At 36.4% G+C, this 17,243-nt stretch overlaps 1 protein-coding gene across 3 annotated transcripts in view; it reads left to right on the top strand.

The window, feature by feature from the left end:
* Positions 1–16,199, top strand: part of UNC80 (unc-80 homolog, NALCN channel complex subunit) — a 224,691-nt gene extending 208,492 nt beyond the window's left edge. The window contains exons 61-65 of one of the 3 annotated variants that reach the window (XM_031936430.1): positions 1,459–1,515; positions 9,090–9,171; positions 10,245–10,356; positions 10,996–11,195; positions 12,262–16,195. In XM_031936430.1, coding sequence (XP_031792290.1) covers positions 1,459–1,515; positions 9,090–9,171; positions 10,245–10,356; positions 10,996–11,195; positions 12,262–12,525 — 715 coding nt within the window. In that variant the 3' untranslated portion in view covers positions 12,526–16,195. Of the gene's footprint in view, positions 1–1,458; positions 1,516–9,089; positions 9,172–10,244; positions 10,357–10,995; positions 11,196–12,261 lie in introns of all 3 variants that reach the window. The other 2 variants (XM_023217223.1, XM_023217231.2) reach the window with 2 other exon arrangements.
* Positions 16,200–17,243: the final 1,044 nt, after the last annotated feature.

Consider the following 17,243-nt stretch of genomic DNA (forward strand, 5'->3'; position numbering starts at 1 on the left):
ATGTAAGTACCATTTAATTATTACAAAGATTAATGCTATGTAAAGGTTTGTATCATTGTAAGAAATTGTTTTACCTACTATTTGGCAATTTTCCTTTGAAAAGAAAGTCTTATAAACAAAAAGTGTGAACAAAATCAAAGCCAAACAATAACATGTCCAAAAAAAGATATAAAGCCACACAAGCAGCTAACATTGGTAGCTATCAGTGTATTTTTAATGTGCATGGTTCTATGAAGACTATTTTAAAAAATCAATTATTTGAAAGTTTTATTTAAATTATAGAATTGTAGAAATTTCATAGAGGTTTTTTGTTGTTATTTACCTAAAATAACCAGGCCATCAATTTCCTTTTTACATATTCATTAAGGGGTCAAGTTGATTGCAGGGAGAAAATTGTCCTATCATACATATCTTGATTGTACATTTTCTTGTTTTCTAGAAATCAAGAAAAAATAATATAGTTAAATAGTTTGGGCTTCATTCATATTTTGGAAGACTAGTGAAGGTAATAATACTGTGTCTGTACATAAGAGAAGTGAGTCTCTTCCTAGAGACAGAGGCTGTTTTTATAGTGTACTTTTAGGTGAGCCTCAATTCTTTCGGGCCAGGCACTCCAGTTTTCTAAATGGTTTAGTTCTCTCCAATTTAACAAGTATTTATTGAGTGCCTCACAGATGCTTAGCTCAATGCAAGGCGCTGAAGGATAGATCAAGCATGACAGTTTCTGTTCACAAATCTCAGTTCAGCTACATACATATCAATCGATAAACAATTTAATTATTCTCTCACCAACCTGACAGGTTTCTTCTTTTGGCATTTACAATTCAGTCACTAGAGGATGGAGAGTAAGGAGGTAAATGCGAGTTCCATGTGAATTTTCCAAGATATCTTCCTTCTGTTTGTTTACTTGCATTTTCACTGCAAAATTAGCAGGGAAAGTTGTGTTCTTTCTTTGCTTTTCTTAATGGCATCAGTTCCAAGAGCTTGGTTGTGGCAGTTCATGGTAAGTGGTTTCTGTGTGCTAACATTAGAATGCACAAGAAAGAAGCAGGGTCCTGGTCAATGAAACACCATGTACATAAGATAGGTTAAAAATAATCACCACCTAGTCAAATGGTTACCAAAGGAAGTGATAGTTTCATCTTCTACAGATTCATTCTGCAATGTGTTTCAGAGCCTATGGGTCCATTTGGAGTTCATTTTAACTCTTGACCAATAAATAGGTTACTCCTCTGAGAGTTGTATCCATCCAAAGCCCTTCCTCCCCCATTGCCTTGAGTCCTATGTCTTGACAAACCCAGCACAAGGTGAAATGGTTGACTGTCTCCTTTTCCTTCCTTGTTCTGTTAAATCTATTTATTTTTGGTTCTTGGAAGCAGAAAATTGCATGCCTTTTTTCTTTTTTCTTTTATTTCATTTTCTTTCCCTAAATGCTTCATCTCCCTACCCCTCCTGCAGTGAACCTAATGTCCTCGATGACTCCCAGGGCCTGGCCGCCGAGGGCAGCCTCTCTAGGTACAGTGTCAATGCTACCTGTCTATTGGTGTCTGTGCTGGGAAACTAGCTGTTCCCTGTCTTCTCTGTCTCTCTGTCTTCTCTGTCTCTTCTCGCCCCGTCTTAATATCTATTTCCATTCCTTGCCCTTTGTTGTTCATGAACATATGAGCCTGGAAGTCAAAGGTGTAGCAAACCCTCCTTCATTTTCAGCTTCAGAGCTCAATCTCAATCAAGTAAGCCTGAAAAGCTTACTTTAAAAAAATTTATAGAATTCTTTATGGGGCGTTTCCCATGGATGTCTAAAAAGCTTGGTATGCCAAATGTTAAATTTATCCCATCTAATTATTCCCTCCCACACTGATATTTATTAAGAATTGTTTTTCAGCGGCCCATCATCAAGAAGCCCCTTATTAAATCAAGACAGATCTTGTAACTAATACCATGGATGGTAAGAAAACAGGCAATGATGTTATAAAATAATAGTAATGTGGATACAATTTATATACTACAATTCCTTCTCTTGGATGCATGCTATTGGGCAGACTTCTATAGTAGCTTGTTCCAGCAACACTTATATAAAGAATGTCTGTTCTAGCACAAAGGTGACTCCAAAGCTTGCATGAAATGTCAGACACAAACATTTCTTGGTAAGTAAAAGAAGTCTTATGATCCAAATAATATAATGTCTTGGCTACTGGTTTAAAGCTTCAGAAAAGGGGACTGCACCTTTAACACTCAGATAAACCACGTCAAACATTCCTAATCTTGTGCTGTTGATTCACACCTCTCAACTAATCCTCATTAGGGGTAAGACTTCTTGTTCATCCTTAGAGTATCTTTGTGCCATCTCAAGAGATAACATTCCCTTTCAGGTGTGCACTATATAGTGAGTACAATACACCCATGTTTATTGCTTTATCACAAAGATGAGGAAATGTTGAGAGGCTGTTCCTGTGAAAGGTTGTCTTTTGTTTTCTTTGCATCTTGTTCAGATTTCACATTTTCTTTTGCAATTGAAAATGGGAAATTTAGTCCATCATCGGGTGTATTTTTTTTTTTTTAACCAGACCCATAATTCATGACATTCGTGTTTGCCAGCCCTCGCCTTGACAGATCAGTCTCTTATTGGTGGTAAATGTGGAAGTGCTGCAGAGTGAAGACTTAATTCCATTAGCAGGAGCTTTGGGGGCAAGGAGGAAGTTGAGAAACAAAACAGTCCTCAAGAGGACTTCCCTTTTTTGTTCACGGTGTTGGAAGAGATCTGAACCAAGTCTAGCAAGGATGGTCATTGCTTTCAAAGAAAGCAGGTATTTAATGTTTAAAATTACATGTAGGATGGGAACCTTGATTAGAAGACAATTTCAGTGTCCTACTGAGAGTAGAGAGTATTAAATCAGACTTCCGCTTAGCTAGCTTTGTGCTGGGGCTTTTCTAATTAGGCCAAATTCTACTCTTGATGAGTAAGGACTAGTACAGGGTTCGTGAAAGAAGGCAGGAGTTTGAGATTATTTTTATGAACTCTCCCAAGTATTTGGCCCTCTCTGGTAGGCTCAGGTTTCAAAGGACCTATTTGTAGTTTTCTAAACCAATTCAGTGTGTCCTGGTTCCAGTGTCAATGGAAATAAACACAAAGTTTTTGCTAGGTGAGACTGGTTCAGAGCCGAAGCTATTGATTTGTCTACAGCTGAATTAGTCAGTCATGGTAGTACTTTGATGACTGTGTGACATCATCCACTGTTGATCCATTGTTTTCTGTAACCATTGTGTTTTAGTTCTGGGTGTGAGTCACCCAGACCCAGTTTTGGTCATTAAGAAATGGGAAGATGAGGCATTCACTTTGGCTTCTGAAATAATTCTAATAGCACAGAGGCTTTCTACCAACCAATAGCACATCCACTTTTGCCATACCCTGTAAATTGTATCTCTTGAACTACATCATGTCACCAGGTTCTCTTTGGAGGAGAGGAACTTTTGGCATTTACTAGGAGGTTGGTTTATAAAATAGGAGATATACTTTTACTTCCAGATTTTCTTATTTTTGTCATGAACTTCCTTTAAGCTGCAGACTCTTAAAATCCTGAGGTAGCAAGGCATTAACCACGTAATTACATTTAGCATACACTCCAACACTGAGGACCTAAAATACACCCAAAGTAGTCCTAATGAAAATCTGGCCTTAAAGCTTAGAGAATATCAGGAAAATAATAAACTCTGCTGCTCCCACCCTCTTATAACATTTTACCAAACTTGCATGAGAATTTGCTTTTGAAAGTACATTTGTTTTAGACAAAAGGGGTAAGTTGGATGGAGTGGGCTAAATGAGGAAGAGACCAAGATAACCTGATGAATAGGTGGAAATCAATAAAAATTTTCCATACCTTTCAAAAATTGCTTCTAGGATTTTTTTTTTAAATGTGCCAACTGGTTTCTTTTAGATTCATCCCCAGAAGTAGCCTATTAGAAACACTATGCTCTGCAGAAAAGATTCTTTGTATTGGAAATTAATAAACTGAAATAATATTCCATGGGAGAATTCTCTTCTCTAGAGAGTATTGCTCTTAGAGATATAGAAATTCACTGTAGATGTTCCTTCTCTGTCTCTACCATGAAACATACACACATATCCATGGACATGTTTTCTCTCCAGAAGAATAGAGACATACAGAGGCTATTCAAGAACTTACGGCCAGATGTTTACAGCAAAGAATTAGATTTTGGTTAGACATGTTAGAACATTTTGAAAGGCAGGAATTGACAGTCAACTCTTAATTTAAAAAAAAAAAAAGGTTATAATGCTATTTAATTTTGCAAGGATACTTTTAATCACAGTGAAAAATAAAAACGTTTAAACGAGACTATATAGTCTAGGTGAAAAGAAAGAAAAATAACCTCTATAGTGGAACCCATCTCATGATTTATACACACTTTCGAAGCATAAAAACTTGGCAAGAACTCTTAAAGTACAAAAAACCAAAAAAACAAACAAACGAAAAAACCTTTTTAAGTAGCTGAGAATTAATGACTAAGAAAATGTGTTGTGATACACAGATATCTACTTTGCCATTGCTAAATCAGTTCTCACAGTATATCTAAGATCCAGATTATTCCCTCTTTCAATGTGGTTTTAGCCTGTAATCTCTAAATTATGTGGCACTTAAGATACAGTTTCTCAGATGTTGCTGAGGTTAAGAAAATTTTAAACAATAATCTTTTATTGAGAAAAGGGAGAGTAGGATTTATTTTACTGTGTATTTCCCTGCTCTCTACAGATGCCTTATTGCTCCCATGAAGTGCTGGCTTCATGCATTCCTGTCACAAGGCAATCACTCAGGGTAAACAATGATGCTGCATGTCTTTTGTGCCACCTCTGAATTTCTCTAACCATGTTAAAATTGAAACCAAAAGCACAGATAAAAGCAATGAAAATATGAATTCAATTTTCCATGTGCTGGTTTCACCTAGTGCTTCTACTTAAATTTTTAATTTATGGGAAATATATTTCAATCTATAATTTTTTTATAATTTTGAAATGAGTGACATGAATTTTTATTGCATTAGTGAATGGCCCTTGTTTACCTATCCTTTATACCTTATTTATAAAGTGCATCCTTTATAAAGGATAAAGTGTATATAGTGCATAAAAGATATACTTTATAAAATATATCCTTTATGCACTATATACCTCCATAGTATTAGGTATATATTCCAGTAGGAGAAGCATACATATTTATATACTGCAATCCAGGGCATTATATTGATATAGAAGAGAAGAGGTCATCCATGTCAGAATTGTCTTCCTAACATTCTCTGAATTTCCCTAGCTTATAAATTACTTTCTTGCATTTCAAAAAAGATGCTTTTGGTTTTTGTAGATAATATTGGTCACAACAGTTCTGCTGAACCCCAGTTGCATTTACTTCTCTAAGACCTAGATTATATGGTTTGCCATAGTGATATTTTTCATTGACTCAAAAATATAAGAGATTATTTACTCCTAAATATATTGTAAGATGTTAGCTTCAATTTAGAAAACTTTATTTGCTTATATCCTTACTGTTCCACCCTATTACATGGCCAAAACTGTGGAAATCAGTCATATCTCATTCCCAAGATTAAAAATTTTAGGAAACCTGGCTGGGCACCATGGCTTATGCCTGTAATTCCAGCACTTTGGGAGGCCGAGGCAGGCAGATTGCTTGAGGCCAGGAGTTTGAGACCAGCCTGGGCAACATGGTAAAACCCTGTCTCTACTAAAAATACCAAAAAAAAAAAAAAAAAAGTTAGGTGTGGTAGCACACGTCTGTAATCTCAGCTTCTTAGGAGGCTGAGGCATGAAAATTGCTTGAATGCAGGAGGTGGAAGATGCAGTGAGCCAAGATAGTGCCACTGCACTCCAGCCTGGGCAACAGAGCAAGACTCTTTCAAAAAAAAAAGAGAAAAATTTAGAAAACCAGTTTTCTCTGTTGGACAGTTTTAAGAAGTTGTCCCACTAGTCTGACATATTTCGGCAGATAGTCTCAACTTTTCAGAGCATGAAATAAATATTTCACGTATCTGAAAGGATTCAGTTGTCTATTGGAGTATGATATTTTGTGACCATAAAATACAATATAATATTTTAAAATTTGATTATCAAATATAACATTGTATTTCCCTAAGGCCGGGCGCGGTGGCTCACGCCTGTAATCCCAGCACTTTGGGAGGCCGAGGCGGGCGGATCACGAGGTCAGGAGATCGAGACCATCCTGGCTAACACAGTGAAACCCCGTCTCTACCAAAAATACAAAAACAATTAGCCGGGCGTAGTGGCGGGCGCCTGTAGTCCCAGCTACGGGGGAGGCTGAGGCAGGAGAATGGCGTAAACCCGGGAGGCGGAGCTTGCAGTGAGCCAAGATGGCGCCACTCCACTCCAGCCTGGGCGGCAGAGCGAGACTCCATCTCAAAAAAAAAAAAAAAAAGAAAAAATTGTATTTCCCTAAAGGGAAAAATAATTTTGATTACTGCAGTTGTAGTAGGTAGGGACTATGATGGGACTGTTTCAAACAATTTAAATAAAAATTGGACATAACATAGAGAGGTGCTTAGTGAAAACCCCTTAGTCTTCTCCTGGTTCATTCTAGTATTGCACATCTTATAGTCATATATCACAAATCCTGCAGATGGCTGAAATATTACATGATGTGGAGAGAAGCTAAATTGAAACTTTTTATATGCAACTTCAATTTGATATAAACCCCAGAAAAAGAAACATGATCTGTATAAATTATCATTGTGAACTTTTTTGGATGCTTATTCCTAACTGTACAGAGTTAAGCCAGCCTTCAGTATTCCAAATATAAACATGTTAGCAATCACATTTTTAGAGTGAGTATAATTCATAAGCTGGGATATTTCCAAGGATATATCTTGTAGTTTCATCTTTGATGGGTGCATTCCATGATGAAATGCTATGTCATTTACAGAACAGCTAAATACTAAAGCTATAAACTTGATACATCTCTTAGGTATAAGCCTCTCTATCCATAGAGAAAATTTCAGTGCTTATGATCCTCTCCTGGAACAATCATCATGAAATTACCATTATGTTTTGACATTTAACACTCCCTAAGTAACGTGAATTTCTTTTCTTTTCTTACACCATTTTTTTCTCACAATCACAGATTCCTGAATAAAACTGAGACAAGTGGACTGCCTCGATTTCATTTTCTCTGCCCTATTACTTTCAAAACATTTTATTACCTGCTTCCTTTTAGTATTCTAGAAGCAATAAACTCATTACAACATCAAATGTAAAACAAGAAAGCATGCTATGTACATCACTTTTCATGTTCACACCATTGTACATCAACTAACTTCTTTTCTCTACCTTAATGGGAGGTAGTTGGTAAGTATTAACCTCCTCTTAACGGCCAAGGGAACTGAGGTAACATTTAGATGTCAATGAAGAATCCATTCCAATGAAAGCTTTGCTTAGTATTAGGAGAAACTTGTTTCTACTTTTGTGCATATGGTTATTGAATACTCTTTCCAACTTAACAGACATGTTAACATGTATAATTAATAAGGAGATGTCATTTCAAACATGCCAGCAACTTAGTCTGGATTGCTTATCAGAATTTATTGCATTGTTCCTCTTGGGTAATTTTCTATCTTCATGGAAAGGTCATATCTGTTTCAACGTTATATATGTGTAAGGATAATGCACATTGATCTTTTTGAAGTTGACATTCAGGAGAACGAGAAAGTTTAAAAAGCACCTGTTTTGGTACCCTTTATGAATTTTGTTATGGTGAACCCCAAATGGTGTAATTATATCCTTATTTCATAAAAACTGTGATAAACCCTATTTGGGAATCACATTGATTTTTTAGTGGAAACGTAAGACTTTTAAAAAATGACAAATGTGACTGTGTCAACTTTGTGATGATTAACCAATTATTAACACAAAAGGGGAAATATCTGATTGCCTGTCTTGCCACCAATTTCTCTCCTTACTACTGCAGCTGGGTATTTAAGTAGCTCTTTAAAAAAAAAAATGGAAATGAACAGATATAGTCTTTCTTTTCCCTGGACAGTTGCTGACTCTGGATTCCTCTGTGGAATATTATACTCTTACGAACTATCTGTAGATGACTCTCCTTTTGCAAAGGCAAAGCAGAAATTAGTTAACCATTAACCAAAGAATCACATTGGCATCATCCACAGAATTGTAATATTCTCTGGGGCACAGGATACTTCTTTTCTTCACCCCCACTCCCATTATAAATACATTTTATACATGCATGCAGAATGAAAAAGGACCATGGGCCCATGTCAGTATTTTCAGCTTCACTCAACACTAAAATAGCAACTATTTCCAGTCATTTTTGCATACAAAAGACACACATACACAGTAAATTTGGGGGGAGCAGGTTGTTGCTTTTATAAACTGCATGGTATGTTTGAGTGCAGTTACTCGATTTTAAAGCTCCTGAGTTGTAATGATAGCTTAACTATAGCTATACTTTGCCAGCCTTTTAAATCTAAAACCATTTTTTAAAAAAATTTGTTTACCCATGTGACTATTCATTTACTTGGTAGTCACAGAGACTTCAGGCTGCAAACATGTGTTGAATGTGCCCCTTCACCCAAATAAATTCTGTGTCTGATGTGTTCGATATTTGTCCATCTTATTTTCATTTAAATTGAAATTTTAAAAAGGTGTTCCCATCCATGTGATAGAGTTGTTTGTGTTTGTTTGTCACCACCGTTTCCCTTCCCCTTGGAAAAAAAAATTGAGATTAGAATATGACACCTTATACCTTTTGGTGGCTTCCAAACCAGGGGTGTGATCAAACCAATGTTTTCTGAATGATAGATATGGCATCAGTGATTGAAAACAGAATCTCAATTTTGGCAGCTTGGGGCTACAGGGCTTGTCCTCCCTCCCAAACCTTTGAAAACGCCCATCCTAGGGACTCTCCCAACCATCCTTCAAAGATAATGGTATCTTTGAAGTGACTGTATCATACAAGTGGTTTTGGCTAACACCCACCAGAGGACGGTCTCCTGTACTCTCTCTGGGGTACACTAACCCTGTTGATGCTTGGCAGGGTGGCAAGTATACAGAGTGAACCTGGTCAACAGAACCTCCTCGTTCAGCAGCCGCTGGGGAGGAAGAGGGGCCTGAGGCAGGTAAGTAGACCCTTAAAGCACAAGAGAACCATCCTATGAATTGGAAGCTCTGTATGATTTTTAATGCCCATTTATATTAAGATATTTTGCTGCTGGGTGTGCCCGGAATCCCAGTTACTGGGGAGGCTGATGTGGGAGGATGCTTGAGCCCAGGAGTTAGAGTCCAGCCTGGGCAACATAGTAAGACTCTGTCTCTTAAAAACTAACTAACTAAATAAAACAATGCATTTTTTAAAAAAATTTACATTTTGCATTCACCCTACCGAAAATAAGCAGCACAGACCAACTTTAAAACGTGGTAAGTACTTAGGCAAGCCAAATGTTTCCATCTTCTCTTTTAGCTCTGAATGTTCTTATTAGCAAAGCTGATTCTGTGGTAAAGTAAGTGGGGCTATAATTCTGTTTGTTCCTTACCCAGAAACCTTCTTTACCAGCCAAACTTACTGATAGAGGAAGATTTGTTATACAGTTAAGGCCTGTTTCTGCATAAAGGCAAAGAAAAACAAGTCCTTTCTTTCTCATTTCAAGATTATTTAATTTAAAGCAAACTGAAGTAAAGATCATCTTTACAGATTTCCTTAGATGGAGTTCTTTTACATCACTTGCTAAATAAAAATCTGAAAGCGGCTTATCACTGTTGCTTCCACAGGAGCTTCCCATTATTGATTGAGGTACCAGGCACTTGGCCAGCATCTGAGGTTTTAAAAATAAACCTCCCCTTTGAAAGCATATGTTCAACTATAAGTTTTAAATGAGCAATGAGCAAAGGCTGATCAGTAAGCAATGGTTATTCATTTTGCATCCTAAAATTACTGAAATTCTCAAGTTTATGATCTAAATTGTGTTAGTCAATGTTCTTGGCATATATGAAGGAGTAATAATTGGGAAATGAACTAGCTAAAGGCGATGTCAGAAGAAAATACTTATAGTTAAATATGCAGAAATAAATTTATCAGCTATAAATATAAGGAACAACCATAAGAATTCACAGAAACATATAAATAAAGAAACAAACAATTTCCTCCTAAGTCGTTAAACCCTCTTGTAAGTTTTATTCTGCCTATTCTCTTTAGCTAAGACGTCCTCTACTGTCACGTCAGAAAACTCAGACTGAACCCAGAAATCGCCATGGGGCTCGGCTGTCAACCACTCGCAGGAGCATTCAACCTAAAACGAAGCCGTCTGGTGAGGCCTCCTGTGTCCCTTCTGACTATACCATTGACATGATGCCATGCAACTCAGCCAGGAAGGCTTACAAAAACCAAGCTGATGGAGATAAGCACACCTTTGGGGAGGTGCTAACAAAAGGGAAGGAGTTTCCCAGAAAACTGTAGTGTCTTTTTTTTCTTCTTGCCGTCCCCAATCCCTGTCTCTACCCCATGAACCTAGAAAAACTGAAAGAGCCCAAGGTAAACCATTGATACTGGGAAATTTGACTATAAAAGGATGTGGTTTCTTTACTGAAGCCAAGAACTGGGCTTGCTATATGTGTCATTGAAGGTAAAGCTATGATGAATAATAGGGACTTTTAAGTCCTGTTGGCTGTTGTTATGAGGAATGATCAACTTCAACTAACGCTCTATACAAATGTTATTTTAGGCCATTTATGTGAAAATGTTTTTTCTACCTAAGTCTTACTCTTTGTAAGAAGATAAAATCAAACATGTGCAAAATGTTCAAACATGCTCTCATTTATTAATAAACCAGCAATGTTTTTATTTAAAAAAAAATCCCCAGGAAACACTGGTTACAATCAACTGTTAAGCATTAACAGTTCATTTCCGCCAACTTCTCCCCAATTTACTGTTTCACTTCTACCTGCAGCGGATCAGAAACGATCTGTGACCTTCATTGAAGCTCAGCCAGAGCCAGCAGCTGCCCCAACAGATGCACTTCCTGCAACAGGCCAACTACAGGGCTGCAGCCCAGCCCCATCTAGGAAACCAGAAGCAATGGACGAACCAGTCCTTACATCTTCTCCCGCCATAGTTGTTGCGGATCTCCACAGCCTGTCTCCCAAGCAGGTGAGGGCACTAGAGGAACAGGCAAGGCTTGCTCCCTGTGTACTTACTTCTAGCAGCCACTTGGATATGCACATTTATTCCATATAATTAAGTCCAGGTCTGCAATGCTTTGTTATCCAAACAGATACTGCTCTTGCCATCATGAAAGAGAAAATCTGTATAAAGTGTAGCCAGGAATATATCTACTTAAGAAGGACCAAGGAAAGCCTTGGTATTTTTACTTAATGAAAAACCTAAGAGAAAATACTTTGCAGCTAAAACAGCTATTTGCAACAAGTTTATACAGGTTGAGCATCCATAATACAAAAATCTGAAACCTGAAATGCTCCAAAATTTGAAACTTTTTAAGTGCTGATATAACATTCGAAGTTCATGCTCGAAGAAAATGCTTATTGGAGCATTTTGGATTTCAGATTTTTGGATTAAGGATGCTCAACCAGGTAAGTATATAATGCAAACATTCCAAAATCAGAATCCAAAGCACGTGTGGTTCCAAGCATTTCAGATAAAGGATAGCTGAAAGATAGTTCAATTAAAAAAAATAAAGTTACCAGTTTATATAAAGCCTTTAAATATAGAACCTCTATGTCCTATAAGATGAATGGAACTTTTTGTTTTAATCTTTTTCCTCATTGTTTTGCTATTTTTCCCGCTGATATTTTTCTTGTTTTGGTATATTTTTTCTTTTCATTTTTATAAATGAATTCTTAGACTTTTACATTCTTCTCGTGTGGTATTTAAGGAAAACTAAAGGGCATTGTTACTGTATACATTTGTATAGTCTTTAACGGTTAGAAAACATTTTAACACTAAGCTTTATTATCTCATCGGATCCTCACAGTCTACAAGATAAGCAAGACAAAAAATTGTGTTCATGTTGCAGGTTCAAAAACTGAGCGTTAAAAAGATGGAAGGGCTTACATAATATCCTACCTATTACGAAGGCTGGAACTAGGACTAGCCATCTGATTCCTTTTCCCATTACCACTAGACAACAACATTTTTTGATGTTCTTCTCTGGTACCCATCCTATCTTTCCATAATGTTATGATCCTTTCGATCACAGAGTGAGAACTTCCCCACTGAAGAAGGAGAAAAGAAGGACACAGAAGCGCAAGGTGCTACTGCACACAGTCCACTCTCTACCCAACTCTCTGACCCTGATGACTTCACAGGCCTCGAGACATCCAGCCTCCTACAGCATGGAGACACTGTCCTTCACATCAGTGAGGAAAACGGCATGGAGAACCCACTACTGTCTAGCCAGTTCACCTTCACTCCCACTGAGCTGGGGAAAACGGATGCAGTCTTAGATGAGTCTCCTGTTTAATTCTGTATCTTGTAAGCTCTGCAGGTATAGAGAAGACATGAAAGTGATCTCTCTACTACAAGTTCAATACTTTTGCTTGAAAAAGATTAATTACAAAATAGCACTTTACTTTTAATGGGTGGCACAAATCTGAATAGGTTTTGCTGCCAATATACATAATGTTTCATAAACATCTTGAAAGTCAATGGCTAAAAGGATTTAGTTGTGCAAAAATCATAAAACCAGGGAGGAATAAGGGGAAAGAGCCATTTCACTGCACATTGTTTATGATTCAAGAAGCCTTCAGCAGTTAAAAATATATACTATTCAGCACTGCTTTCAGAGAAATATTAATAATAGGATCTAAAAATAGAATGCAATTTTTTGAGATTACTCACATTATACATCTCATGCAAATATTTATTTTTATAGTTTTAAAAATATTAATTCAGGTTGGCTATATAAGTAGCAATTTACATTAAAAAAATAAGAAAAATATTACTTTGGGGAGACTAAATAACAAATAAGCCTGCAGCCATTTTTGTTTTGATTAACAATACAGCCATTTAGATGAAGAAAAAAATACTATATAGAGAGCTGTGGACTTTTAGATATTTATTTTTCAACTACCATTTTCATTGCATGTTGTAAATCAAAATGCAAATGGCATAAGATCATCCCATTTCATAATATATCACATTAGAATATTAGAGAATATTCTAGAAATCATCAGAAATAATTCTGAATTAAGAACCTGAACAGCCTATACAATTATAAAAACCAAATGTAAATATAATCACTTAAAAGAGATGGTATTCCTATTCCTAGCCCTGACTACATCGATACCAAGATTAGAAGATACTGGAAAATGTGATTAGTAATACTTTTCCTTACAGTATCCTGTGCCTGCCCTGGAGGGCATATTTTCAAATATTAAGGTTAGTGTTGTTAGAATCGGTTTAATAAAATAACATTTTCTTAATAGAAACAATATTCTTATGATACTTGGAACATCTAAGTTTATAAGGAAAAACGTATAAAGTAAGCAATTTCTTCATAGACACCTCCAGTTTATATATTTTCCAAATAGGCCTTTAACTTGAAGTTCAGTTACTTCAAGAAAAGTGTAACACTTAGAAGGCTTGTGAGGCCAACACCTAGTGTGTTACTGATCCTATAGCAGGGCTGTGCATCATGTGGTTCACAATTGAATTTCAAAATTTTAGCAGTTTACATTAGAAAACTGTTACCTAACAACTAAGCATATACAAACTCATATACATACTTAAATTGGTATGGTGGTGTATGTGTGCGTGCGTGTGTGTATGTGTTTTAGTCCTCAAGATGAAGTTAAATATAAACTTTGATTACCCTGCAATGAATTTAAAACACATTCTGTATGCTTAAACTTTGAGTGTGTTGGCTGTGAAATGTATACGTATATAAAGAAGATACCTACTAAACACACCTTAATCATAAAGGAAAATTATTTTTTGTTAGAATTGCTTATTAAATAGGCATTGTTTATATTGTGGTTTATAATTTCAAATATAATTTGGGGTTATGGTCCTATTCAGTAAGAGAATGAAAGATATCCATGACTTAAAGATATAAGAACAAAACTAAAAATTTCAAATCTAACAATTCAGAAAATGGAGGCAGTAAATGACCTCTTTTATGTTTTACAATACTTTCATGTTATTTACAGTTAATGCTGAAATAATTCTCAAGTGCAGGAATATAAATGTTAAGTGGTTTTATGATTCCAAGCTGATATATTTCACCTGTTAAAAATTATGCTGCTCACTTAGCATTAGAGGCCTTATGTTTGGTAATGACAAGTGTCTGGGCTATTGTGCGTCTCTATGTATGTGTGTGCTTTGTTCCAGTTTCTTGATTCAAATTATCTATGTATAAACGTATGAAATATTTAAATAGCAAAGAAGTCAAAGAAGATTGTTAAATATCCAACAAGTATCATAAATACCTTTATATGTATTTAAAAACTATCGGGCTGTTTTGAACATGATTATGCTGGTCTGTCTGCCTTTTAGCCTGACTCCTTCACCCTTGTGTGTGGAAGTCTATTAGAAACTTTCAATAAGCTAAGCAATGTTGTATCTTGCAAAAAAGCCTCCACTCTGAGAAACAGGGCCTTACAGAGTAGGAATGTTTTCATACTGGGACTACTGAAATTTTGCAGATGTGTGCATCTGTTCCATTTAAGGTGCCCTTAAATGTGTTGAATGTAATGTGTTGAATGTTTATGTGTAATGGCTAAAGTATCTATATGTATGTGCATAAAACTGTCACAAGATGTATTCTCAGGAATACTGTTACCTGGAGTTTGAAAGGAATAACTATTAAAAAAAAAAGTTGGGGAAGATTAGAAAAAAGTTCAAGATAAATATTCAAAATATTATTAAGTACATGACTAAAAGCTAATTACTACATATGATAAATACAGTGTTGGTAATAGTAGATCATTTCTTTTAAGCCATGATGCTTAATGATATTTATCTTATTCAGAGGAAAAACAAAAAAGGTACCCACTTCCCATGTAGAAAAATTAGACTCAACAAAGAAGTTGCTTCTTCTGAAATTAACTTTTGAGAGACTTTGGAATAAACCATGTGTTATCCATGATAGTATGACTCAGATTCAATTAAAACTGTTTAAATCCTGGATATAGGATCTCCTATAGCAAAACATTTTACTTTTATTTTTCAGTATTTGCTGCTTTCTAGATTTCTATTAGATAAGCTATGTCATTTTTTCTGAAAAAGAAACTGAGTTATTGAGTGCATTAAGACAAGGCACTGAGAGCTACAGTGTCAAAATCAAAAGGCATAAATGGGCATGGCAGTGCTGGTGGAAAAATCTGTGGTACTAGTTATCTGGTTAGGGCTTGTTGCACAGGCTGGGAGTAACTGGTTTGCTCTTTCAAGCCTCCAAGAGTACCTTAAACAAGGTGATAGCTCCTCTCTTCTTTAGCATTATATTCCTTTAGTCAACAAAGAACTTTCTCCACTCTGCTGTCCACCTCTGAGAGTATCGAAGATGAGAATACAGGGAAGAAAGGGTCATAAATGAATAGAATTATAGTCCAAAACATGAATTAAATAATCCTTCCTCAAGTTATAAAGGATACTTTAATAGAACAGTCTCCAGAATTTGCTGCTATCACACCAAGTCATGCTGTTGCCCTATGACCTCACACTTCCGATTCCATGACCTTGTCTTGCTAGGGAGTAAAAAGTCCCATTTCTTTTACTTTAGTGGGTTTCAACTGCAGCATTTTAGAAACAAATTTTGGTTTGACACTCAGGAGAATAAAAACAAGTTGAGGGCAGAATGTATTTGGAAAAGCTTAAGACAAATTTACTTATATTATTTTATGATCATTTAGGATTACAGATCAATTTACCTCCATAAATCTTTGAATAGTCACTGTGACCACAGGATGAAAATCCTGTATTAGCCATTTTATAGGTTAAAACAAAAGATTGACTACACAGCCGACTTCCCTCAGATAACTATAAAGTCTATTATGAGCATTGAATGACCAAAGAACATGGAAAAAATACATATGAATAAATACTGAAATGTTTATGAAAGATATTTATGAAAGATATTAAGACTTCTGTGTTTAGGTATGCACATATAATAAAATACATCTAAAAACATTTAAGATGCCTGTTTCATTTCTTAATGTAGGGAATAGGTTGACTCATTCAGGAAGATGTTCATTTTGGATCCCTGGGGTGTGCCTTTGTTAATGCCTTGCTGTCCATCCTCAACCTCCCCAGTCTGGCCTGAGGTCACCATCCAGTTAGACACCTCCAATACACTCCCTGTCACCCCTCCCAACAAACTGAGCTCTACTCTACTCATGCTTTCTAAATCTACCTTTCAAAATAAAAATAAACTTCTCTGCCCAGGCTTTGACCTACTGGAATAACTGGTAGATTTCCCAGTGGGATTGTTAAAGATCTGGTTGTCCTCACAACGTGGCCAGAAACACCACGTGGTCCAAGTTACCACTTCCGTCTTTTATACAGAGTACAAAGTGCTCTATTCTGACCCCTTAACGATTGCTCTTGCTAAGTCCATTTTTTCCCCCTCATGTGGTTTTACTTCTGTCTCTCTTTCTGACCCTAGGCACATTTAGCATCAGGATACTCTTATCCATTTCTGAACTGTGAACAGCACACAAACCTATCACAATTTGCGAATGAGCACTGGAGAGGTGTAGGGGTCAAGGAAAAACTTCCCCTTCACCCTCCAAAGGTTTCCTGAACATCACTGACAAAAAGAAGATTAACAGGATAAAAGGCATAACAACTTATTTGATCATAGTTTTACCTGACACTGGAGCCTTCAGAATGAAGACCCAAAGGTACAGGGGTGATTACCCATTTTTATACTTAGGTTCAACAAAGTATGGACAGCCATGTAGAAATACGATTGGACAAAATAGGCGATCTAATGCTAATAGTCAGACCCGGCCTTGGCCGGTCTAGTTTGGAGTCCTGGCCACTCTGTGCAGCATTCCCTTCTCCTGGATATGGGATAGAACCTTCTCTAGAAGAGGAGTTTTATAACCTACAATTGAGGTAGGTCAAATAATTTTTGGCCAGTTTTTACACAGAAAGGTGGAGGAAAGTTAGAGTAATGCTTTTGGGTTTTATGGCTGGCTTCAGGAAAAGGGGGTTCTGGTTTCAATGACTCTTCTTAGG

Source organism: Piliocolobus tephrosceles, chromosome 11, assembly GCF_002776525.5.
Source record: "Piliocolobus tephrosceles isolate RC106 chromosome 11, ASM277652v3, whole genome shotgun sequence".
NCBI classification, from domain to species: Eukaryota; Metazoa; Chordata; class Mammalia; order Primates; family Cercopithecidae; genus Piliocolobus; species Piliocolobus tephrosceles.